The 25,787-nt window shown below is 40.9% G+C and overlaps 1 protein-coding gene across 2 annotated transcripts; it reads right to left on the reverse strand.

Annotated features, from left to right (window-relative positions):
• Positions 1-294: 294 nt before the first annotated feature.
• On the reverse strand, positions 295-25,279 carry col2a1a (collagen, type II, alpha 1a). 2 transcript variants are annotated; one of them, XM_008414192.2, is made up of 54 exons: positions 24,970-25,279; positions 23,560-23,766; positions 22,550-22,566; positions 22,392-22,424; positions 21,865-21,897; positions 21,692-21,745; positions 21,250-21,342; positions 20,770-20,847; positions 20,145-20,189; positions 19,979-20,032; positions 19,631-19,684; positions 19,205-19,258; positions 19,046-19,099; positions 18,903-18,956; positions 18,774-18,818; positions 18,626-18,679; positions 18,463-18,507; positions 18,302-18,355; positions 18,007-18,105; positions 17,850-17,894; positions 17,652-17,750; positions 17,512-17,565; positions 17,322-17,429; positions 17,163-17,216; positions 16,936-17,034; positions 16,769-16,822; positions 15,834-15,932; positions 15,667-15,720; positions 15,538-15,591; positions 15,397-15,450; positions 15,221-15,274; positions 14,696-14,740; positions 14,470-14,568; positions 12,939-13,046; positions 12,758-12,811; positions 12,597-12,650; positions 12,455-12,508; positions 10,537-10,590; positions 10,343-10,450; positions 10,129-10,182; positions 8,175-8,228; positions 7,922-8,083; positions 7,655-7,762; positions 5,990-6,097; positions 5,835-5,888; positions 4,487-4,594; positions 4,335-4,388; positions 4,111-4,218; positions 3,966-4,019; positions 3,360-3,467; positions 2,982-3,270; positions 2,295-2,482; positions 1,967-2,209; positions 295-1,878 (listed from the first exon to the last, which is right to left on the reverse strand). In XM_008414192.2, the coding sequence occupies exons 1-54, from the start codon at positions 25,061-25,063 to the stop codon at positions 1,732-1,734; spliced, it is 4,464 nt and encodes a 1,487-aa protein (XP_008412414.1). In that variant the 5' UTR covers positions 25,064-25,279; the 3' UTR covers positions 295-1,731. The 2 variants fall into 2 exon arrangements, with proteins under 2 accessions (XP_008412414.1, XP_008412415.1); XM_008414193.2 differs by lacking the exon at positions 23,560-23,766.
• Between the last annotated feature and the right edge of the window lie 508 nt (positions 25,280-25,787).

Below are 25,787 nucleotides of genomic sequence, written 5' to 3' on the forward strand. Positions count from 1 at the left end.
AAATAATATTTGCCAAAAACATAAGCTAGGCTTTCAATTTGCAGTAGGCACAAAGTTGAGTTGGCCACAATCAGAAGTAGTAATGCAGTTTTGTGTTGCACAGCTGTTCTTCAGTGAAAGATAAGTCCTTTATTCATGTCTATTAGCCAGTTCAGTCCATTCTGAATCAGAACAAGGATTATAGCACTTTGATTCCTTCAAGTAAACACACACACACACTTAACAGTCTATCACAGACTCAGAGTATCCGATGTGAAGTTACCCAGGGCAAATAAGCACACATGATGGATTCTCTTAGAAGAAACATCGCCGCAACATCTTTTTATTCAAAACTCAAGTAAAAAAAACATTTATTCTGAATTTGGTTTTCCTTTTATTTTCCAATTTACATTAATTAGCGGTGTAACAAAACAAAGACAATAAAATTTATTCAAGAGAAAAAAAAATGTACATGCCCTCACACACATAGAGACACCCCACCCTGGTTGTTTGTGAGCGACTGTCCTCAGAGTCCCAAGTTAGGCTGTGGGAGTCCACGGGGAGGCCTCCGAGCCATGGTGGAGTGTGAGTGTGTGCTGTGAGGCTAGTGGGAATCAATAAAACGCGTGTGTGGGCGGGGAGGACGGAGGGAGCGGCGGGGAACTCGTAGCACCTTCAGAGAAAAGAGCAACCCAAAACAAAGATGGCCGTCGGGACGCTTAGGAAAGCTAACCGTTTTTTGGTCAGCTCAGATCGCAACTCGACATTTTCATTTTGTTTTCTTTTTAAAACTGTGAGGTAGCTTTTAAGAATCTGGGCGACTACATGAGAAATTTGAGAAGTATTTTCCCTTGTAGTTCTATAAAGCCAATCTTTTTTTTTTCTTTTTTTTTTTGTTTTTTGGGACGAGAGCGGGACCTTCTTCTGACCGGAAGGTAAGGGGTGCAGGACATGCATACAACCAGAATGGCACCTTACTTTCCAAAAAAAGTGTTGGTGTGCATATAGACACATGTACAATTTACGTGGAAATATATAGATCTATAAAAACCATCTGGTTGTTTATAAACACAGACTTTTACAACATTAGAACCAAATATTTATTATACACAGTAAAGTTTTCTGCTCACGATGGACTGCTCTGGAGTGGCAGGGTACATTTTACTTGCTGAGAATAAAATTTAATAAAGCGAATTTGCGCTTGGTCTACATAGATTTTTAAATGCCGTATTTATGCGTCGGGAGGGAAACGAGGAGGGAGGCGGCGTAGGACTGGGACAGAGGTTGTGCAGCTGTTCTGTAGTGGAAATCGGGGAGGCTTCTGCTACTTCCAAAAGTGAGCCCGTCCCGTCCTATCCCAACTCTGCCCACTTGGATTAGACAATAAATAAGTGACATCGAGTCATGTTTCTGTTCTCCATAGTTTGGTTTCTTGGTCCCACTTCTTCCTGGCTCAGACTCATTTCAGTCAACGGCTGGGCATGGGAAACATGACTGGATCTCAGGAAGTGGGGCTGACAGAAAATGCTGCTGTGTTGTACAGATATTGCCGGTGCCCTTCAGTGCTCACATCCAGGAAGTACAACTAGGAGAGCACTTTGTTGTGAGGAAAAAAAAAAGTATAACATTTCTCTCTGTTTTTGTTATTTTCCAGTCTCCTTTATTGTGGAAGTGTGTGGAATGTTTTCATGGTCAGGTTTTTATTAATTTTTTTTTTGTTTTGGGGGGCGGGGGCCATTGTGATACTCCAATTTACAAGAAGCAGACGGCGCCTATATCCACTCCGAATTCTTGATCTGCTCCTCCGATGTCCATTGGAGCAATGTCTACGATTGGCAGACGGGAGGTTTTCTGTGTTTTGTACTCAAAGACAGTCTTGCCCCACCGGCCTGTGTGACTCTGTTCAACGAGAAACGAGACATTTGCAACTTTAGAATTAAAATACCATCAAAAAATACCATTCAATCAAATTTAGTTGTGCACTCACCTTGCAGCCATCCTCCAACACGCTGTACGTGAAGCGACTGTTGCCCTCGGCGCGGATCTCCACGTCGTTGGAGCCCTGCAGTAGCAACGCCTTTTTCAGGTTTCCTGAGGCCTGATCCATGTAGGCAATGCTGTTCTTGCAGTGATAAGTGAAGTTCTGGGACGCTTCAGTGGACAGAAGCCTCAAGAAGGTCAGCTGGACGTTGGCAGCGCTGGCAGCAGGACCTTCCTGAGCATAGCTGAACTGTGGACCAAAACCAGGTAGCAGGTTAGCATTCTCTCCTGAATCTGCTGGGGGGAAGACAACGTTGCAGTTTTTGTGTTCTTACGTGGAATCCGCCATTCATTGTTTCTCCAAACCAGATGTGTTTGCGGTCCTTGCTCTTGCTGGTCCACCAGTTCTTCTTTGGTACTTTGGCGATGCTTGGGTAGACGCAGGTCTCTCCTGTCTCCATGTTGCAGAAGACCTTGATTGCGTCGGCTGTGCTTCCGAGGTTAGGATCCACCCAATAGTCACCTAAGGAGATGAAAGTAACATAGTGTGGTCAATAGGAGGAAAAGCTTGGTGTTTAAATGAATGATTTGGTTAAATGTTTTCAATGGGAATCCTGCCTTTAGCATTAGCGTCTATCCCAGGCTATTTGTGGGCACTGGTAAAGTATTCCACCACTTTGACTGGACCACACTAATCCTTGAGTGAACTTTGATCTACACAAGTGTTTATTAACTCGTGTTCTCAGGGACCACAGCCCTGCATGTAGGAGGATAATACAAATGAATGCTACATATTTCTGAGAAAAATACTTATAAACCAGTTATCATATACTTTCTAAGTCACAAAATACACGGCAGCTTGTTGTAAAAGATCATGGATTACGAATGCTTTTGGAAAGAATTGTATATAATTATTTTTGTGCAGGTTTTGTAAAAATATATCGATTTTACTGTTAATCGTCCTAAAATATTTGTTATTCATAAGCAGCAGCAGGTCAGATATTGATGTTTGATCCACTTACCGCTCTTCCACTCGGGGTGGCACAGCTTTAGGTCACTGCAAGAGCGAGCCGGGTTCTTCTGGGTGCCGTCAGGGCTGCGCAAGTTCTCAATCTGGGTGTTGAGGGACTTGATTGTGGAATCGACCTCAATGTCATGCTGCCTCAGGGAGCTGGAGGCCTCGTCAGCCCTCATGTACCTGAGAGGATCAGGAGACTTCTCAGTCTGGCCCAGGCCAGCAAAGGCGGAGATGTCAATGCCTGGACCTGGTGGGCCAGGAGGACCAGGAGGGCCGGGGTTCCCAGGAGGACCCTGAAAAACAGCAGAAACGGGAAATGTGACCTTATGGAAAGAGAACAGTACACACAGATATGGGGATTGTAAATGTTGCTTCTACATACAGCAGGACCAGTTTCTCCAGAGCGTCCTCGAGGTCCGGGGGGTCCAATGGGACCAGGCTGTCCATTAGATCCGTCTTTGCCAGCAGGTCCAAGTGGACCAGGAGGTCCCTGCAGAAGTGTCAATCAAAGTGAAAGTTAGCTTGGAACTGGCTCATTTCAAAGAGTTAAACTTCATTTAGTGTCTTAGCTCCACCTTGCAGTCTGAATCTGATAAAGAACTTCAAAAGAATAGTTTTCAACTTTAACATGCTTTCCCTAAAATCAGTCAAGATCATTTGTGTGTCGTTATTGTGCACTTCTTAGCTAATCTGTGTTAGACACTAAAATCCATTTTCCAATCTTGGAATGAGTTTTTTTTTTCACAAATCAAGATCCTCGCTGCCTGTCGTCCACGTTTCTGACACGCAGTAATTATAAAAAGCCTGAGTTACAAATCTTATCGCAACGATGAGTAATTAAAAAATGCAGCCTTTCCACTCTTCGTCTTCCGCTTTTGATTGGAAACTTACAAAAAGACTGACCTGCCGCGCACTTTACTACCATTGCATATCTGCAGCCCAGAACGGCTTTAATTGATTTTTCCACCCTTATTTTCTGCGTCCTCACCTTAGCGCCGCTTGATCCAGCAGGTCCGGCGGGTCCGCCATCTCCAGCAGGACCCTGTCAGAACGAGGACAGCCGCAGTTTAACGGAGGAAGTGAGATTACGGATGAAAACTAGCACTAGAAGGAAAATCTTTTAGATTTCTTACTGGAGGTCCAGGAAGACCCTGCAGACCGGTGAAGCCGCGGTGACCCTTCTGACCTCTCTCTCCAGACTCACCCGCCTCCCCTTTATCTCCACGTGGTCCTTGGGGTCCCTGGAGTAAAGTTTTACCAACTGGTGAAATTTAAATCTACACGTGCAGCCCTTTAAAATAAAAAAATAAAAGATGAAACCAACACTGATATCTCAGTTAGTGTTAGCGATACTTACCGCAATTCCTCTAGCGCCAGCCAGTCCTGGTGGTCCTGCAGGTCCTTGAGCGCCCTAGAAATAATGATTCAAGATACTTCCTCATGTTCATGTTAAATATTATTTTATTCTAGGTTATATTTCTGTGGCATTAACAGTGCAGCGTTACTTACAGCCTCTCCTCTGTCTCCCTGTTTGCCGAGGGGCCCGACCGGCCCGGGAGCCCCAGGGGCGCCTGGAGCTCCGGGAGCGCCTGCAGGACCGGTGTTACCTCGCTCTCCCTAGAGGAGGATACGGGGTTATGATGCAGCAGAATAAAAGTTATGCAACATATTGCACATCTGCTTGATTTAAGTCAAATATAAATTAGCAGGCTAGTTTTAAGGTTGTGCAGCAGCGAAAATAAGAACTGAACACAGCAAATGGATGGATAATGATGTGAAATTCTCACCAGATATCAGTAACAACAAAAATAGAAAAAAGCCAAAACAAATTTGCTCTTTTGTAAAATAAAATAGGATGTCGGAGGAAATAAGTATTGATAACTTGGAACAATATAAAAAAGGTTTAAAAAAGCCAAGATAATCATTGAAACCTGTCAGTTTTTAGAACCTCATTATCAAAGTAGCACACAAAGAAAATGCAATTATTGTTGCAAAATATTCTCTTGGTATTGGTTACTCACATTTTGTCTAAATTTCTCAATGCTTCATTGAGTATAAGCACCATTAGAACTGTTGCTTGAAAATGGGACTTTCACCACAAACCAGATGCAACCAGATGCTCCTCACAAGAGTTTTCAAACGAAAAACTGGGATTGTTAGGTGCAGTTTTTTTTTTTTTCATGAAAACATTAAGTAATCCACTCAACCACCATTGTTTCTATGCATCCTCATTCCACAAGACTCCACTTCACAAGAAAAAGCCTGGTGAAGCTTGAACATTTAGACGGCCCAAAAAAAAAACAAAAAAAAAACTGAAGACGACAGTCTGGTCAGACCGTTATGAGCTCTGAAAAATGACATCATCTCAATAACTCCTTAATGGTGAAGTTTGGAGAGGTACACTTTATTATTTAGGGGATTCTTTCATCAAATGGTGCTGGTTATCATTGAGGGAAAGATGAATGGAAACATTTTCATAAGACTTTTTTCCAGCAAGACAATAGTTCCAAACCCGAAAGCATGAAGGACCTCTGAATGCTTCAACCAATTATTTAAGTTGAATCCAACATCTATGGAAAGAACCGAACAACAGATTGCATAGAAGAGATCCACTGAAACGTTCAGATCCGGAGAGTTTGTGAGGAAGACTAGGACAAAATCCCAGTTAGATACGCTGGTGTTCATCTCAACCCTGGTGAGATTTGGGTTCCATCTTGGACAGGTCACCAGTCCACCACAGCATATAGCCTTTTTGTGTATTACATGGGCCTCCACTAATGCCTGGTGTGAATTTACTGTCATGTTTACATATTCAATGCTTTCTTTTCCCACTCTACCTGCAGCCAAAGGTCCTCACCTTGACTCCAGCAGCTCCATCTCTACCAGGAGGTCCATCGGATCCAGGCGTGCCCTGGAAAACAACGATATCTTTTTCATGCTTAGGAAAATCCCGTAATAATAGGTGGCAGAGCTGTAAGTATAATTGTTTGGTTGTTATTGTTTAGGTCTGACCTCTCTGCCTGGCTCTCCAGAAGGTCCAGTGAGTCCAGGAGGCCCAACAGGTCCAGGCGGTCCTCGGTCACCAGCACCACCGGATGCTCCCTGTTTACCAGGCTCTCCCTAAACACAGAGGACACACTCATTAAGAAATACAACACAACTCCTTTTTAAAAAATCATTTTAATTCCAGTGAATTGTTCAGAAGTATGTTTAAGACCAGTTTTTCAAAGTGGGGGCCACTAGAGGGCGCTGTGGGAGAGAGAAGATGAGAAGAAACCTACAAAAAATAAAAATTAAATTGAATCCCATGAATATTTTACCTTGATTTTTTCATTACAGTTTTTGTTTTCCGATTTTCAATCATTTTTAATAATATATAAGCCAAGATCATTCATTTAAGTGTTCTTTCTGATGGATTACTTTCTGATGATTTTTTTCTGACAATTACTCTCTGATTGGAAACGTTAATGACAAGAAAAAGACCAAAGTAAGCGTTCAACAACGTTGTGGGGGACTCTGCTGCAAAAGAGCATAAAACTGTAGCAATAAAACAACATCTTATGTGATTAATATAAAATATAAAAAAAATTGTTATCAAAATTGTGGAATGTGTTGAAAATGTGTATTATCTGGTAATAAAGTGATAATATAGCATCTGATCAAATTTATCACAGAACTCATGGCCATGTAAAATCAGAAGGCATGAGCTTTATGATAAACGAATGTGATAATTATGGAATAGTGCATAAAAAACAGTAAGAGTTGATGTTTCTTTACATATTTTGTAGCATTTTCTGTGGGTTTCATGCCAGAGGTTTTTTTCTTCCACGTCATGGAAAAGTTTGAGAATCCCTGTTTTAAACTACCAAAGGTTTATTTGTGTAAACTTTATCCACCTTATTCCTGGGAGGCTCACTGGGGAAACGATCATGGGTCTCACTTCCGGCGCCCACCGGAAGTAGCAGCATTTCACTGTAATTTGTAGGGGTTTTTTGCTAATCTACATTCATGATTGGAGTTACATCTCTCTTTTCGGTTATAATACAATATTTAGTTAAACTTGTTCACGGACACACCGCCAGAGAGCTGCTCTCTGAAGAACTGACAGAAACAAAGACGAGACAAGCAGAGAAGCTGGTCAGAGATCTGCGCCGACAGTGTAAAACACCAGAACTACATAATATTGGCTGGGTGTGATGTGAATTTCATTTTTCGTTTGTATTTTTAAAAAATAAATAAAGTTCATGGTCTTGAGTCTTTATCATCATGTTTGGGCCAGAAAATTTTTTTTATAAGACAAAATAAAATATCTGGCTTCATTTAGTCCAACGCAACCAGAATCTCGAGCGTTGCTGCAAATCAATGGAGAAATGACCGCAGCTGCTGCGCTCCAGACCGCAATATGGAGAATCTCCCCACTGAACCAGAACCGAACCAAGTCACACATTGGCCTGTCGGAAAGCAACTTGCCACTGGAAAGTGTCTGTCCTTTCGGAGCTCCGGTAACTTGTGCTGTTCGTGGTTTTCTCTACTAATCAGACCAAGTCTAATTTGTTCATGTCTTGAAACATGCTCCCAAAACAAAGGCGGTAGTTTCCATCGCCTACCGACAGATAAGGAAACAAAAATAATTTGGCTAAAGCTCTAAACTTGAACAGAGAACCCAGAAACACTCACAGAAGGTCCGGGGAGCCCAGGGAAACCTCTCTCACCGCGCTGACCGGGCAGCCCAACAATACCACGACCTCCAGCCAAACCCTGCGGCCCTGAAGGGCCATCAGCTCCCTGCAGAGGAAGCAGAGGTCACTTTGTCATCAAACGGTCTTGTTAAGCCACAGCTGGATAAATCAGTCGGTAAATATGCCACTAAATCAGCTGGTGATTGATACAGACTGTTCTCTCAGATAATACCGGGTTATGATGGGGCAAAAGTCTCTAACTCACAGGCTCTCCCGTCGGTCCCAGCTCTCCCTTCTCTCCTGGAGGTCCGGCTGGTCCACGAAGCCCAGCGTCTCCTGTCCGTCCTGGAGGACCGGCGTCACCGCGAACACCTTTCGGACCGTCCTTACCAGCGGAACCAGCAGGACCGGCAGCGCCAGGGTTACCCTGTGATGGACAGGCAGAGAATTTACTAAAGTTACTCAAAATATTTTAAAACTTCTGTTTCATTCTTCTTTGCTAAAGTTAAAATACTCACATTGGGACCAGGAGGTCCAACTCTGCCAGCAGCACCAGGGAAACCTGTTGCTCCCTGTCGGAGAGAAGAAAACTTTGTGGTTAAGAGGCTTTTGCTGCTTTCTTTTTACGTTTTACCTAAAGGTACAAAGTCGGAAATATTTTAAAGAAATGACAGGCACATGGTTGAGGTGTGAAACTGGATCGGAAGCCATTTTGTCATTATTAGTATTATCAAAATGACATTTTACTTTAATAAACTTGTCATGAAAACTCAACATTCTGTTTCTCTGTAAACTAGAATATTGCATGATCTCAATTAAAATAAATATTTGAACACAGAATATTCAACCCACTGAAAACTTTGTTTGTGAACAAAGGACAATAAGCAGGAGGAAATGCCCTAAAATTGTGTTTTTGACATTTGAACTGATTTTGGATCAAACACAGTGGACCAACAACAACAGAAAACATCTATAAATCATCGCAAAGTAACTTGGATCCTCTTCCTCCAGACGTTGAGCCGCTGAGCAAACAGTCCAGTTTGTTTTTTTCTCAGAGCAGGTAAAATAATCTCTCGTTCAGCAGCAGTGGTTGCAGCCGACATCCTGGATGTGTTTGTGTCCGTGTCTGACTCCACCACCAGTAAACTCTGTCTGAATGTCCCACAAACTCATAAACTGGCTGTGCTTCACAATCCTCTGAAGTAGGCTGATACCAGTGTTGGTTTTTCACAGTTTTAGTGCCACACTTTTTCCTTCCACTCAACTTTTCTTGATATTCTTGTAAATGGCGCCCTGTGATCATCTAGCTTCCTTAGCAATGTTCCTTTGTTTGAATTACACTGACAAACCTGTAAATTATCTTTAGATGACCAAAATCCAAAACCAATAAGATTAGACAATCAATAAACATCGATACAAACACAGACCATGCAGCACATTTCCACACTGACACTACTTAAATTTGTTAAATCGTCACTACCGTTATAAATCCTTTTCTTCTGGTGTTTTGATGATGTAATTTTCAGACAACTACCTCGACACAATCAAACCATGTTAGAGTTTAAAAGAATAGACATTTTCTTACTGATTACATCTGAAAACATTGACCGTTTTCTGAATGAATTGAAAAATAAACCAAACAATGGTGGGATCACATCAAAGCTTAGCAGATTCAGAGCCCTGCTTTTGGTGCAGCATTATTAAGGCTGACTTCACCGCTTTTTCTTCTTCTTCTTTTAATAGTTAAAGTGTCCACAGTGAAAAAGGTTTTTCATGCTGCCAGAGCTGATTGTAGTTCTGCTTCAATAATTAATGAAGGCTGGAATCCATTTATAGACAAATGTACCATCTGTAGATGACTTCGCCTGATGCGAGTCTCAAAAGCAATGTGAGACATTTAATCTTGCGTAACGCCGCCATTTGATTAATGTAATATTTCTGCTAATTCCCTCAGCCGGTACATCTGAACCAGTAAAATAATCCATAAAAACCTCAATATTGTTGGTGATTTGTTAGCCAACTGAGTTGCTAGCATGATTTATTGCTTTAGTTGGTGTCCCAAAATGTTCTTGGACAATCTATATCGAATGCACATAATCTTCTGACATGTTTGTACAGTTCCTAAATGCAGACGTAGATATCTGTATCAATTATAATCAGATTATCCTAATGCTTCCTACGTGGTTTTAAAAGCTGTTCAGTACCATCACCAAATATTGAGTTAAAAGTTTGAATATGTCTAACTTTTCAGCCTTAACCTTAAATGTTTTATTTTAATTTCAGAATTGTAGCATAAGTTAAAGATGCATTGACACAGACATAAACATCTCTAAGTTACCTGAAGGAGTTTCCTGCAATGTGATCAAGATGGGAGCTGAGTCAGATTGCCAATCTGATCAGATGTTATGAAACTAAGACTAAAGTGACAAAATCAGACGATTCAGAGTTATAAGATCAGGAGAAGTTACTCACAGGCGCTCCCTGGGCACCGCGCGCTCCTTTAGGTCCAGATACGCCAGTAGGTCCCTAAAAAAACAGCAGCAACAATCACTCATGTTGTTGGTGACTCTGCAGCAAAATAGAAATACTTGTTCTATATTCTGCTGTGTTTGCATTCTTGACTTAAAATGGGTACAAGATACAGAGCGTCTGGTTCCAGAACTTTATTTTTGGCCCAAATGCTCACCACAGGTCCAGGAGCTCCAGAGGGCCCCTGAGGTCCAGAAGCACCAGCCTCTCCCTTCTGTCCAGACTCACCGAGCTCTCCCTTAGCACCTGGCTGACCATCTGCACCCTGAATGTCATTTAGAGCAGCGCCATTAGCACAATGTCATTGCTACGATTTTAATTAGCAGAAACAATCGTCTTTTATTTACTTACAGGAGGTCCAGCGAAGCCCGCAGGCCCAGGAGGACCAAGCTCACCGCGGTCACCCTGCAGAAATGGAGAACGGACAGGTTGTCGATACCGACTGTTCAAACAGAAAGGAAGACTGACACAAGTCAATCAGGATTTCCCTGCGATGAAATAACAAAGCTTGGTGTTTTCAGTGAGGAAAATACTCAGAAAAAGATCAGAAAAAGACAATATACTGTGTATTATTTAACTTTAAGTTATTTTTTTTAAACCAGTGAAGGAAATAAGCATTTGTTCCCCTGATGAGGTCATACGTTTCTGCCCTTAAAAAGAAACAAACTGCCTCTATTTTTATTGCTATATTTGGATGCAGTGTGGACAGAATAACAAACAAATATTCAGAAAAGTTAAAAATGTATATTTATGTCTTTGAGTGAAATATTTCATCCTGTGTCAAACTCAAGGCCCGGGGCCAAATCTGGCCCGCTGTAGCTTTTAATGTGGCCCTCAGGACTCCAAATTACATCAGTAAGTCCCCCCGGTTTTTCACAAATCCGCAAAATTCACACAGAATCGACAGATTCCAACATTTTTTCAGATTTTTACTGCAGGTTTCTCTCAAAATTACCCAGAAACTTTGGATTTAAATGAATCTGCCTCAGCCTTACTTGATGTCAAGTTATAGTCTGTGATCGATACGGTGATTAATAAAAAGTCACAACTGACGTCAGACATCAGCGCAAATATTGTACTAGTTACTTACAAATATTTCTACATAAGTGGCACAAAATCTGTGATTTTGATACCAAAAAAACCCCCACAAAAACAATCAAGAAATCCAGGATGGACTAATCAGTCTGAAAAGATGATCAATATTATTTAATTTTCAGAAACACTTAATGAATGCTGAAACAAATAGCTGTTTAATGATAGTTTAACGGCACAACCGGCCCTTTAAGAACATTCAGATTTTTTATTTGGCCCAAACTGAAAATGAGTTTGACATCCCTGCTCTACAAAAAAGCAAGAAATGCATCTCCCACCGCTTATTAATGTGCCTTTAGATAAATCAATGAATAAATCAATCAATCAATCGATGAATCATTCAATCAGAGTTCAGTTGGGATGACAGTCACCAAGAGCGCCATTACCAGTAGCCGTTAGCATAGCATTAAGCTGTAATAAACTTCTATGCTAACGGCTAGCATAGCATTAGGCTGCAACAGACTGAAATCTTCCAACCCTCTGCTATCGATGGCTCACGTAAAGTTTCCCAGTGAACATCAAACTGGTTTACAGAAAGCTTTTAAAGGAGGAAATTGTAGTCTACATGAGTTAAACTAAAGGTCCACAGGCCAAATCCGGCCCGCTGTGACTATTTCTGTGGCCCTGTAGACTTTATGGCAGTCCAGATTGAATTTCCTGATAAAATTTGGCTTAAATATTATTTAATCAGTCAAATAAAATACATTTTTATTTGTTTTGTACCAAATTACTTCAATGTTAGATATTGTTACATTTTTAGAAAGACTAATTGAATGCAGAGAAAATTTTAATATTTTAGTCATTAGTTGTTTTTATTAATTGATTCTGCTGTCATGATGATGTGGTCTCTGTTGAAAATGAGTTTGACTTCCCCGCTGTAGTCAGAACAGACCAAAATGGAGGACTTTGGTATCGGTTTGACAGTCAGTGTTTGGAGAAAGGGAATATTTAGTAAGAGCTGGAGAAGATCATCCAGATTATCAAACAATGAGGTGAAAACATGGCACCCTGGTACTATTTTGTGAACATGAGGCGACGTCAGTGCATTGAGGGGCCAAGAACCATAACATCTTGGACATGGATAGGTATTTCAGGATGACATTGACCAACAACACAACAATCAACTGGCAAAAGAGGAACCATATGTTATGTTTCTGTTTATCATGGAAGTACTTACAGGAGCACCACGAACCCCAGGAGCACCAGAAGGACCAGTTGGTCCAGTCTCACCCTAAAACGAGAAGGAAACATGGGTAAAGTCAAAAATAAACACCTAAATATGATTTTAATTTCCATTTAAATTCTACTGTGATTCTTACCTTGGCACCGTTGGGTCCAGATGGGCCAGGGGGACCAATAGGACCAGTCAAACCCTACACCAGAGAAGACCATGGGTGAAGATGTAAGAAGAGATGCTAAATCGATTTATAAATCCGGTTTTAAACACTATCATGAATTTAAGCATATATTTAGAACTCACTCTGCCACCGTCTTTTCCAGGAGCGCCTTCAGGCCCCTTCTGTCCATTATCACCCTGTCAAAAATACACAGAAACTGAAATTATTCTTTTCTGCACTGTATTATAAACACATACTATGCCTTTTCTGGTTAAATAATGTGTTGAGTTTAAGTTTGAAACACCAATTTTTTCTGTTTCTTACTCTGTCTCCCTTGGCTCCTGGGATGCCTCCAGCTCCCCTCTCTCCAGGCATACCCTGCAGGCCCGGGGGCCCTTGAGCTCCAAGAGCTCCAGCTGGTCCAATTGCTCCCTGATGAAACAAGGTGAATATGAAATCAACCTTATGGTGTAATTATTCTCAAAATAGTTGATCCTGTTCCCCCTCCAGCTTACAATAACTTAGATGTTGCTTTAATTCAGCAATTAAGAGGAAAACATTATGCGTAAATTTTATCCACTACAAGCATTCAAGAACAGGCATTAATTACATATTATTTCCCTAAGCGCTTAATATTGAAGTGTATAATATTGGTTGACACTAAACTTGTCCTTATAGATTTATACTATAAACATGAACAAAAGTTTATGTTTAATTCAATTATTTGATTAAATAGGATAATTCAGTCATCTTCAGCCACACTTCAACAGTATGAGTCCTTTGGCTTAGCTCAAAAAGTTGCAACAAAGCTAAGCTAACTAGCTAAGCTAAAACGTTATCTTTCTTTAAAATTAGCCTAATTCACCAACACCTGAGATGTTATGTTGCTCCTGCAGTCTTCTTACTGCCTTTACATCAATTAATTGGGCTATGCGACTGACCAGAGGTCATTTTTGTGTTGATCTAAAAACACCAAAAATAGAAAGCTCTGAATTTTCAATATTTTTGACTCTAGATTTTTTTTACGCTAGAAGTTACTTAATTTACTTGAACTGTTGTCTCAGAGTTAATACAACTGACAGTATTTTCATCCAATTAAATGTCAAAGATAATGTGATTTAACGTTTTCATTCGTTAGGGGGCAAAAAGTACGTTGACAGTCAGTCTCTTACGTGTGTGGAGGAATGGACACAAACCTTCCAAACGTTGTGTGATGGGCTGTAGTGTTTGTGTTGTTTTCTGGACTCATAAAGCCTTAGAAGTTGCTTTGTAACCTTTGCAACTAACAGAAATTCTCATTTTTTTTAAGACTCAGTCATGATGTGTTGCTTAAGATCTGTATGGGGAGAAAAGGACTCTTTATTTGTCAGTTATGAGTCAGTTAGCTTGGATTAGCTCAAACTGTCGCTACATGGCTATGCTAACTTAGCTCTGCCAAAGCTAAATGAATTTCTCAACAGATACGACCACAAACAGGTTTCATTTACTATAAATCTGAATTGGTAGACTATATTTTTTTGAAGGTGTGTAATTTTTCACTTCTCTTTAGAGAGCTGTTAGTTTTTGAGCTGCAGTCATGGTTGTGTTTGCCCTCAGCCCAAATAAAAGAAGAGATCAGAAACGCATTGATGATTTATAGCTTCACTGTTCAACAGGTTTAACTGGATGACATTCTGGTCAGAAATAGAAATCTTTTCTGAAATGTTTGCACTCACTGAAGCAGCAGCTTAGAAGAAATTTGATTTTAAACAACTTCAGATGTCACCTTTTCATTGCCACAGTTATGAAAGTTTATCAGCCTGTATGAGATTTAACTACACAAATATTTAAGTTTGCGTAGGGATCAGCTGCTGACCTTGGGTCCGTCACTTCCTGGTGTCCCAGGAAGTCCGCGCGGCCCTTGAAGACCCTGAGGCCCAGCGCCACCGCGCTCGCCAGGGAAACCACGCTCACCCTGTTAAAGATGGACAATGAGACCAGTTAAACAAAAACTGCTAACTTTAAACAACAAAGTAAACGCCTTCAGGTACGAAAGCAGCTTTGCTCTGACAATCCTGACGATTAGAAACTCGGTCACTCACTCTGGGTCCAACAGCACCAGGAGCTCCACCCTCTCCAGGAACACCCTGTGAATTACAAGCATAAACTTTTCAGATTTCATGATTTATCTACACCAACTAATACAAATCCTGGGTAGTTTTCACATTATAACAGCATCCTCACCCTATACAGATAAAATAAAATATTTATTTGTGTTACTGTGGGATTAATAAAGGACTATTTTATTCTATTCTGTTCTTTTTGCTGGTATAGATGGACCAATATCATAAGATTTGATTGAAAATATGTGATTTCAATGTTTTATGATCATCATTTTGGATCAGTGATGGAAAATATCTGCAATTTCTACAAAATATTACGTTTAGTATCATCAAGGATAGATGTCTTTATGATTTAAAAAAAAAAGTAGAACGTAATTACAATTTGGCCAAGTTTAGTTTGTCATCTACATTTTAAGCTTTTTTGCCAGCGTTTCAGACATAAACGGAAAAAAAAGATAAACCAACAGATGCAAAACAAATCAGTCTGTAATTATTATATCTCACCTGATCTCCAGGTTTTCCGCCCTCTCCTGGGGAACCAGTTGGACCAGGCAGACCCTGTCCGACAGGAGAAAAGAAACGAGTGAAATTATATTACACTGAGAAAAAGTAAGCTTTTATATGGTTATGTTTTACAGTAGACTTAGTGATGAAGCAGATTTATGGAAATATGAACCCACCTGGAAGCCAGGAGGTCCAGGCTGTCCTTGCTCTCCTCTCTCTCCAGCAGGTCCCTAAATTGATATGTTCAAAGATAATAATCAATCAATCTGAATGTCAGAATCTATGTTAAAATGATGTTAAAATACTGAAATACTCACAGCAGGTCCAGAAGGTCCAGAAGGACCAGTCTCACCATCTTTTCCAGCTAGTCCCTGTTCAGAGAGATGGATTTTATTATTTATAACTTTGGGTAAAAAGGGTATTTCAGGTGAAAGTTTACTACTCACTCTCAGACCAGGTCGACCAACGAGTCCCTTCTCTCCTGGTTTTCCAGGTTCACCCTAGTAAAGACAAAATTACTTTAATTACATGGTACACAAACATGGAAGAGTTTCACCATCTGCACTTATTGAAATCTTTGTGTGTGCTGTAATCAGATCTTTCTGGTACAAACATTTGCTCCTTTTGGTCCGGGGAATCCCATGACTCCGGGCTGTCCGCGTGCGCCCAGGGGACCAGGTGGACCGGGACGCCCGTCTTCACCTGGAGCGCCCTGTTAACGGCAACAAGAAACATGTCAGATGAACAGCAACGCCAACATCACATTACGCATTATAATATGGCTGTAAAACTTACCGCGATATGCGCATTTCAAATTGGTAAATATTGATCATTATTGATTCTGGGTTTTTTTTGTTTTAAACATCTGAAATGTTGCCAAACTGGTGGCGTGAGCTTTTCTGTTTTATCCACAGTTTTCATTCCTCGCAGTTTTTATTTTTAAGCAGTTATGAGGCAAAACCTGAATCTGCTGCTGCACCAGTTACTCAGCAGCTTGTTGCTAGGTAACCAAAGTTGGGGGTGGAACTTGAAACTGCTTGCTTCCCAACAGATTGTTGCTCGGCAACCAAAAGTGAGTGAGTGAATGAGTGAGTAGATTCCATCAGCATGAGAGCTGTGAGAGGTTGAACGGTTAAAGCCTTTCCTCTGCCTACATTTCCCAGGAAGCCTTGCGGTTCTGGATAGGAGGTCAGTGAATATTCTACATGTTGAATACAATGAATTGATATATCGATCACATGTCTATTGCGATATATATTGTTATTGATTTATTGTCCAGCTCTAACATTACTCCATTGTCTGAATACAAGTGGACTGTTGCAGGAATATTACATTATTATTGTTTGGCGAAGGTTATTTTAAAATCATTATTCTGATTTAAAGTCGCATTAAGATTCTTTGTCAGCAAACCTGCAGTGGTTATTGTACTTTGTGAAATTTAAAACAAATAGGCTTTGATTTTTATGTTGGGTTTTTGGTATTTGCTCATTCTGAAATAGATTGTATCTCAGGGAGTATCTTCGAAAATGCTTCAAATATTTTACTCACAGAAGCTCCAACTTTGCCCTGCGGCCCAGCATCTCCAGGACGACCAGTAAGACCCTAAGAGAAGTACATTAATGTTCGAGACTGTAAGAAACTAGTTAAACAACGAACCAAATGAAACTATTATTAAAGCAAACTGGTTTGGTAATGTTTAACAATGTAAAACTCACTCTGGCTCCTGGGAGGCCAGCCTCGCCTGTACGTCCAGGGTCTCCAGTGGCACCTTTAGGCCCAGCAGCACCAGGAACGCCACGGTCACCAGGGGCTCCCTGAAGGCGGAGCAATCAGTTTAACACCAATCAGCTTTACTACAGTCATCATGCAGAAGAAATACCCAGGTTTGACAGTCAAAGAGGCAAAATTCATTCCGATTGAAATTCGTTTAGGTAGGACCAACCTTAGCACCAGCAAGACCATCCTGACCTGGGAAACCACGGTTACCAGGAGCTCCCTGCAAGGAATCACAAATTAGATTAGCTTGTGTGCATCTTGGTATATTGGTATTAAAATGATCTAGTAATCTATTCATGGTGACATCCTCTTATTGGCTTCTTACTCTTTCTCCTGGAGGTCCGTTTGGTCCAGCAGTTCCCGGCTCTCCCCTCGCACCCCGCTTCCCTTCCTCTCCAGCAGGGCCAGGAGCTCCTAGAGGCCCAGCGGGGCCCTAAAGTACCAGGATGTTTAGGTCACCCTTCATCAACTCACATCACCTGGAATCTCTTGACGGTCTAAATGGAGCAACTTACCAGCTCTCCTTTTGGTCCAGATTCACCCTTTAGTCCCGGAAGACCAGGATCTCCCTAAATAGAAAAAAAAACAAATAGAAACAAAAAATTAAACCACAGAATACATTCCTTCGGTTTCTGGTCTTCTGTAGACGGCTTACAGATTGTCCTTTGGGCCCAAGAGGTCCAGTTGCTCCCTGTGGTCCAGGTGGGCCTCGGGGGCCGGGGAAGCCAGGTGCACCAGCAATTCCAGGAGCCCCCTTCATGGAGAAAGACGCAGTGAGATAAAATTTAAAATATTATTGAAACCGATTACTAGGGAGTAATTGCTAAACATCTGAGTAAGAAAATGGACTTACAGCAGAACCTTTAGCCCCAGGAATACCATCAGTGCCGGGGTTGCCCTGCAGATACCAACAAGAAGCAATAAATCATATAACATATCAACAACTGATGACTACCGGTGGGATGTTGAAAAAAAGGAACCATGAAATAATTGAGTCCTGACAAACTAACCCCCGCCCCAGCTGGTCCAGGTGATCCTGGCGTGCCGGCCTCTCCGCGGGGTCCCTGTGCTCCTTCAGCTCCACGGGCGCCAGTAGGACCCGCTTCACCCTGACAGGAAACAACAGATTTTTGACTTTTTTTTGGAAAAACTAACTCACTATTCACTCCTTTTATTAACTTAATGCAAAATTTGCTCCACCCACCGACACTATTGGACACAAAACCTGCTGTGTTTTACACAAAACAGCGTTTTATAACAATTAAATTGGTCCATAAATGGTAAATATTGGCCATCAAGACAAACCTTGGAGCCTGGGGATCCTGGGAAACCGGGAGCTCCAGCAGGACCAACTGGGCCCTACAGAGTCACAAAAATCTTTACGTTAGATTTCATATTTGAACTTTTTTATTGTTGTAATTAAGATAATATAGTGGATGATTCAGATACGAGACATCGATACGCACCGGGGGACCAGCCGGACCAGGCAAGCCATCGTTTCCACGGGCTCCCTGAAGAGAGCAAAGTTGGGAGAGTCATTGTCGAATATCAAAATTAAGGGTTTCTTCTTAGAAATGATTAAAAAATGTCAGATTTTTTGCCCAGTTTAAATAAGAGTGAGTTACTCACTGCAGCTCCAGAAGCTCCTGGACGTCCCCTTTCACCAGGTAGACCTCGAGGGCCCTACAGCAGAGGAGACAAGTGACCAGGACATTTTATTTAAAACTCTTGCTTCTCACATAACTACAGTTTAAATCTGTGATTTAAAAAGGCTCACCATAGGCCCATTACTGCCGCTTTCTCCAGCAGCACCAGTCTCACCCTGAAAATATGGATGAAAAAAATGTAAAAGAGGCAAAAACAAAACAATGAAAAACGAAAGTATTTTCTTTTTGATTGAATATACCTTGGCTCCAGCAGCACCAGTCTCTCCCTTTGCTCCATCCAGACCTGGGTGACCCTACAGGGAAGCAGGATGTGACAGCATCAGGAGATAAACCTGACCGAACCGACCCATTTCTACCAGTCAGTGAAGGTTTTAATTCTCACTCTGTGTCCTTTGATTCCAGGAAGTCCAGGTGTCCCAGGGAATCCACGAGCTCCCTAAAAAATAAGAAAATTTTTATCCATGAATTTCTTCATCTTTGGTAGTGATGAAGTTAGTTTTGGGACAAATGAAACATTAACTTTGGAATGATATTTGCTCACCTGAGGCCCAGCTGGTCCGCGCTCACCGGCTTTCCCAGGTTTTCCAGGATCACCCTAACAAAGCAGAAATAAGTTAATTATTTTCTGAAATAAATGCAGGTGCACAAGAAAAAGCTGTAACATTCAGTATTTCCCCAAAGTGGGAGGTTGCTGTGTGATTAACGATCTCTGTGCAGGCACTGTTCAGAGAGAAACACTGCCCTCTGCTGGTAGAGAGGGTTTATTCACAAGGTCTGTCTAAATTTCTACATCAGTTTAAGATTTAGGTCAGAAACGGGACTGAGATAGTTATCATTTTTGTTTGCATTTTAAATAATAATAAGGTTTAACTTTTTAAGCATTTATGCATAACCCATAGGCCTAACCTGATTTTGAGAAGTTCAGTGAACAACATATTTCAGATGTAGAGGACATGTTGAGACTTACGTCACTTCCTGGTTTTCCAGATGGTCCAGGTGGCCCTCGAGGTCCAATCGCTCCCTGTCAGAAACCAAATGAAGACTAAAGATGACTTACTGTCATGGTGTATGTGTGTCACATAATAAAATTAACATTTTAAATAATTTTGTGACATAACTCTTTTCTTATAAATCCCAATAAGTGAGAAAATATCTTCTTAGATTGAGAATAGAAACACTTTTGAGATGGATTTTATTTCATAAACACATTAAAGCTATAATGTGTTTATGAAAATTGTTTATCTTCATCCTCAAATCATTGAAATCAGTTTTTCCGGCATCCAGATTATATTCTGGGATCAATGTGAGAGCTTACAGCTGGACCGGGCTCTCCAGTCTCTCCGGGTGCTCCTTGGAAACCCTGAGTCCCCTGTTGGTGTAAACACACAAAAAAAAAAACAATTAGCATATGTGTTACCAACCACATATATGACATTTAATGTTAAAAAGAATAAAGTAGATTAAAGTATGAATAAACTTACAGGAGCTCCGCTAGGTCCAGGGGGGCCACGGGGACCCATGGGGCCCTGTGTGGACACACAGCACACAAACACTGTGAAGCTACAATCAAAGCTACATTGCATTTTATGAAAAGATTACAGCAACTTATGATAATTCAAGGCATAAAATAAAGTATTTTATATGATGGAGAAAATGTAAATAAATACTCTCCAGGTTAAAAAGCCTTTTCGTAAAATCCAGTTATGTGGGGTTTTATATTATAATTCATTTTAAACTTGATATGGCTATCAATGAGTATTTATGCACAATTCATGTACAAATGTATTCCTAAAACTTTGATATTGTCACATTCGTAAAACAATGGCCTCAGTTATTTTTAGTCAAAAGGGATTTTTTTCAACAACAACAAAAAATATGTGATTTAAGCAACAACAACAAAAAAAGAAAAAAACTGGCAAAAGATGACTTAGTCCATTAATTTAGGAAGGTGAAGATGTTGAACACAGACTCCCTGCGGTGGAGATAAATTAACGGCCCAGAAGGTGGCAGTGCTGCCTCCATCTTTGAAGAGCTTCAGTTGGTTTTTACTGCATTTTTCCTTTTATATGTAGATAAAATCAAAACTTTATGAAGGTTTCTGCTCACCATTGGTCCTTGCATCACACCCATTGCAACACTTCCAGCCTTTTCATCAAAGCCTTGAGACATCTGAGCAGCAAAGTTCTGCAAAAACACAGAAAACACACAAAGATGTAAAACAATTTATTTAAGTTCACTGGTCTGTTTGTTTATTATAATGTGCTTGATAAAACCTTCACATAAACTATTGTCTTATCTGCTGTGTTCTTCCTTTTTGCTGTTTTAGAGTTTGTGCTGCTGCGTCAAGCCAGCTACATTCCTGAAAACACTTAAAGAAATCTCCATGCTTTGTTTTTCCTGCATCCTGGCCTCACTATAAATAAGAGATGAAGAAGAATAAACACGGCTAAGAATCCCTTATTTACCCGTTTACTCTCTTACTCTTCTGTGATGTTTCTCAGTGCAGCTCTAAAGTTTGTCTGTTATCCAAATTGTGCGATGGAAAGGCAATGTTGTGTTATCTGAGCTTCGTTTCCTCATACTTACCCCTCCCAGCCCTGGTGGGCCGGGTGGTCCAGGTGGTCCGGGGTTTCCAGGTGTGCCGGGTTCGCCATCTCTTCCTCTTGGTCCAGGATTTCCCTGAGGAAAAAGAAAGATGTTTTTCATCAAGTTTCTGTTGACTAACCAAGGCTTTTGGTAAACTTCATTTGAGGAGTTTATGAGGAATCGTTTCTATAATATCTAATTTCTTCCTTTACACTGTGATTTTGGTTACAACACAATTAGCTTAAGATTATGTATTAATTTCAATTGCATGTCAGTATTCAACAACCCATTTATGGCCAGGCTATACATGGGTTATTTATAGCCTGGCAAATAAATAAGATTTATTTGGCTAAAAGTCAAATAAATCTTAAAGCTGCCAGTCTGCTACAGTCAGAACAATTTTGTTTTGTGGTCAAATAAAATAAATTTAGGTTTGTTTTACCTTGTCACCCTTTGCGCCAGCTTCTCCTCGCGTCCCCTGCTCACCTGGGGGGCCCTGCAAAACAACCAAGAGCATGTTTAATATTTCTAAATCTCCAATTCAAAGGAAAATGAATCATCTTGTACTGCATGGTCATTATAAGGAATGACGTGAAAAGAAGGATAAATAATTACCATGGGGCCTGGTGGTCCTCTAGGTCCTACGACCTGGACAAACATACAAACATCTTTTGTCAGGTTTCAGTGGATGTTTTCCTTCTGCCACATCCAGAGACATTTCTCTGCACCACAGAGCATTCCAGCTTAGCAGGAGGTGGACAAACCCAGACCCAAAGCATAATCTGACAATGATTTCATTTGACAAGATCATTTTTTCCCCCCTCTACACCATCACCTTCTTTGACCTATAATTGGGCTGAATTTTGTCACCTGACGTGAACTTGAAGAAAAGCTGCTGGGAAGAACTAAAAGGATTTTACAGGGTTCATTATGCTGCTGGAATGTTGGGCTTTTCCTCATTTTATACAGCAGGAGACATTACAGAGGAGGAATCGGCATATAAAGAAATAAAGGAGCACTAGGCGTTAAAAAGTGTTCACAAATTCAAGAGAATGTCTTAAAACTCTTTAAATAAAATTGTTAAATAAGAGTAACTGCAATGGCATAACTATGTGATGTTTAAAATGAGGAGCTTCACTTACATCTGCAATCTCTCCTGGTTCTCCCTTCTGGCCCTGATGGACAAAAAAGCACAAAGTTCTCACACACAATTAAAAAAAAAAAAAGAAAAGCAATCCTGAGGCCGGTCGTGACTTTTTCTACTTGAATGTCGGTATTTTAGTTTTGCTCGCTGTCTCACCTTGGCACCAAACGCCTCTGCAGGTGGATTGATGACAGAAAAGGAAGAAAAACACCATTAAAAGTGACATCTTGAAGCAAAAACATTTCAGACACAGGATTTATTTGGAATCCAGTCTATGATTCCTGAGAAACGGAGACCTGCATCCTGCAGAGATCTAATACTGCTCACCGAACCCATTCTAGATCATAGCACAGAGGCAAAGGAAGCAGCAGAAGCAGGAGTGAGCCAAGAGCACAGTGTTGATTCTAACTATTAATGCAAACTGTAAGCATAAGAAATGTTTATTTGATACTAAATAAAGTGTTTACAACTGCAAATACACGTTTTGTGTACCTGTGCATTTGGCATTGCTAACATTTTGAAAACTGAGCAAAACCCAAATGTGTTTCTTGCTTTTACAAAGTTTACACAACCGGTTGCGAACATGTCACTAAATATATTTTGAGGCATGTTCTGACTGCAGTTTCAACTTAAACAACTCAAAGCATGTTTGGCTACATATCAGTCGATTTTCAGTGGTGCCAAAGCATTTATAAAGAAGCCATCTATCATGAGATTTCTACTCAAACTCCAAGTATAATTTGGTTTTGAGCAGAGCTTTGAAAATGCTTTGATGGAGTAAAATGAGTAATTATTGCTTCAGATAAACGACAGATTTTTTTCTTTGTGGGAAACTGAGCAGTAGACAATATTCAGGCGGAGACAACAGGCAGCACATCCTCCAATCTAAATCACACTTTTTAAAGGAAGTGATTAAATCAATGTTGCTCATCTTGTCTCCATAAATCACATGCAGAGATTGACTTTGGAATAGGGAGCAAAACATGGAGCAGCCGGAACTAAAGAGACAAAAAAAAAAAAAAAACTGTAATCAGTGACTTCCTCTAACCTCATCAGAAAACGGCTCCAAAGTGTGCTCCCGATTCAAAAGTCTCAGCTTTGGATGGCTTTAAATGCAAGCAATGAGAGTAATTTATTTATAGGTGTGTGAATAAATAAATTACAACCAATGGGGGCAGTGGCATCAGCGGGGCAGATGGGGCAGCATTCTCCAGATGGGATGATAGGGTTGGCACACTCTTTGATCTCCTCGCAGATTATCTCATCGCACAGAACCGCTCCGCTGTCGCACACACAGATGCGGCACGGCTCTGGCTTCCACACATCCTTATCATTATACAGCCGGGCGTCCTGGATGCAGCCGCCTGCCTCCTCTGTGGTGGCCAGCAGGGGCCGGATGTCAGGGGAGGGACAGCAGCGAAAAGTTACACACGGAGAGGAGAAGAGATGTACACGGTGGGTAGAGAAAGATCATGTTGGATTAGGAGAAGAAAGTGAGGATGAAGGGTCAAAGGGGGAAAGTGAGGAAGTGGGAGGGGTTAATGAGCATAAAGGAGGGGCATAAAGAAGTCATTTTGCATCAAAACAATACACAACAGAAAAATCTCAGCTCTTTTACAAGATGTTCACAACCAAACATGACTCGTTCATTTGCATAAATACAGAGGAAGAACGTTTTTAAATGATGATTCTCCAGCTAGCTGAGAGTCACAAACGTTCTTTTAGATGATTGGATAGACGTTATCGCCTCAGAAGAAAGCTGCAAAACACAGAATGTCAACACAAACTACTGCAAGCGGTTGTGTCTGCAGAGTGAGCTGAGGTATTTCACAGAGCAGACTGAGTGTATTTAACCTGCTCCGCTGCCTGAATGAATGAACCTCTCTTATGGGGATACTGGGCCCAATTGACAGGCTGGTGCTGTGAATAAACAGAGGCTCCTTCTACATTTCTCCGTCTGGGTATCGTTGCCGTGTAAAGCGCCAGTGTAAACACACGGTAAAGTAAGAATAGGTGATTTGTTTTATGCATGCGCCACAGGAATGGGTGTATAATCTATGACATTTTAACGACATGCAAAGAAAACCCAGAACTGAGCAACGGACACACTTTTAAATAAATGCAGTGACACAGCAAGGAAACACAGTACACCTCTAATTTGCTAGAATATCCCTTACATGTGTTATTGCCTTTGACCCCTTGTTGCAAACACTGTTCTTCAGTTTCTGCAACACTTTAAGCCTTGACGTCTGAGGTCAAGCTGTGTCTCACTTCATCTCTTCATGTTTGCAGCTCTATGTAATGTTACAAAAGCATTTAAATACTTTTATAGAGTCTCAGAGCATCATGCACAGCAGGAAGGTGCGACAGGTGAGAACAAATCAGTTTCTCCATCTGACACAGTTGAAGCTTGACACCTTTATCTAAGCAGATGAACAGCCTGTCTTAGCAAGACATTTTAACGCCGTTTAGCAAAATAACCTAACAAAACACCAATACAAAATTTAAATTCTCCTCAGTTCATAAAGTAAAAATTCAGCGAAAAGAAGTTTTTTTGTTTTTTTTATGTGACTTACGGTCATCTTCTTGCTGACATCTGACCACGGATAGTAAAACAACTTGAGATGCTACAAGTAGCAGAACAGTCCTTGAGTCCACAAAGCTGAACATGTCTAAATATTAGACATGCAGGAGCTCGGGTGAGAAGTGAGAGGGACGGCGGAAACCGGGCTTTTCAGTCAGGTGGTGTGTTAGGTAGGGGTTCCCAGAGACTTATGGCACCATGCAGGCAAACCTTCCAGAAAGTAAGTGGAATCCAAAGTGGGGCCCCAGCTGGCACTCTGCACCCAGCTCGTCAGGGCAAGCACCGCGGTTTTATGTCCACCGTGCTTTGTATGGATCTTCGTATATTCCAAAATGCCAGTCCTTCCCCCAGACCCCCCGTCAGGCCGTAACCTGAACCTCCTTTCCCTCCCCTCTTAATCTGGGAGCAGCTAAGCTCTCAGGGTTATTTTTTCAAACCAAATCCCTCCTTCATGACTTGACCTGCAGGCCAATAGATGCACCTCCACTTTCACATTAAGAAGACAATCAACCATCAGCATCAGAAAATGGATTCGGATGCATGAAGTTTGGATATCTGAGATTAGTTTTTTATTATGTTTTATTATGTTTCTATTATGTTTGTTTTTTTTATCAAATGAGCAAACACTGTTGGTTATGAAAACAGACAAAGTTCTGATCAAGTTGCAAATCAAATGTACCTTTGGCATTATTTTATGTGAAGAATCTTTGAGTTTATAATATTTAGTTAGCTTGTTTCTTTTAATCTTATGTCTATTGCGGCGTAACATAACATTTGAAGTTGAGGTATCTTATTAAAGTGGCTGTTTTG

Source organism: Poecilia reticulata, linkage group LG7, assembly GCF_000633615.1.
Source record: "Poecilia reticulata strain Guanapo linkage group LG7, Guppy_female_1.0+MT, whole genome shotgun sequence".
Lineage (NCBI taxonomy): Eukaryota > Metazoa > Chordata > Actinopteri > Cyprinodontiformes > Poeciliidae > Poecilia > Poecilia reticulata.

Coding starts and splice junctions, on each gene's coding strand:
- col2a1a (XM_008414192.2), bottom strand. CDS start 25,063: ATGTTCAGCTTTGTGGACTCAAGGACTGTTCTGCTACTTGTAGCATCT. Junction 10,451..10,536: donor CGGGCTTCGCTGGACCTCCT/GTAAGTAAATAA, acceptor AATGACATTCAG/GGTGCAGATGGTCAGCCAGG. Junction 3,468..3,965: donor CTGGATCAAGCGGCGCTAAG/GTGAGGACGCAG, acceptor ACACTTCTGCAG/GGACCTCCTGGTCCACTTGG.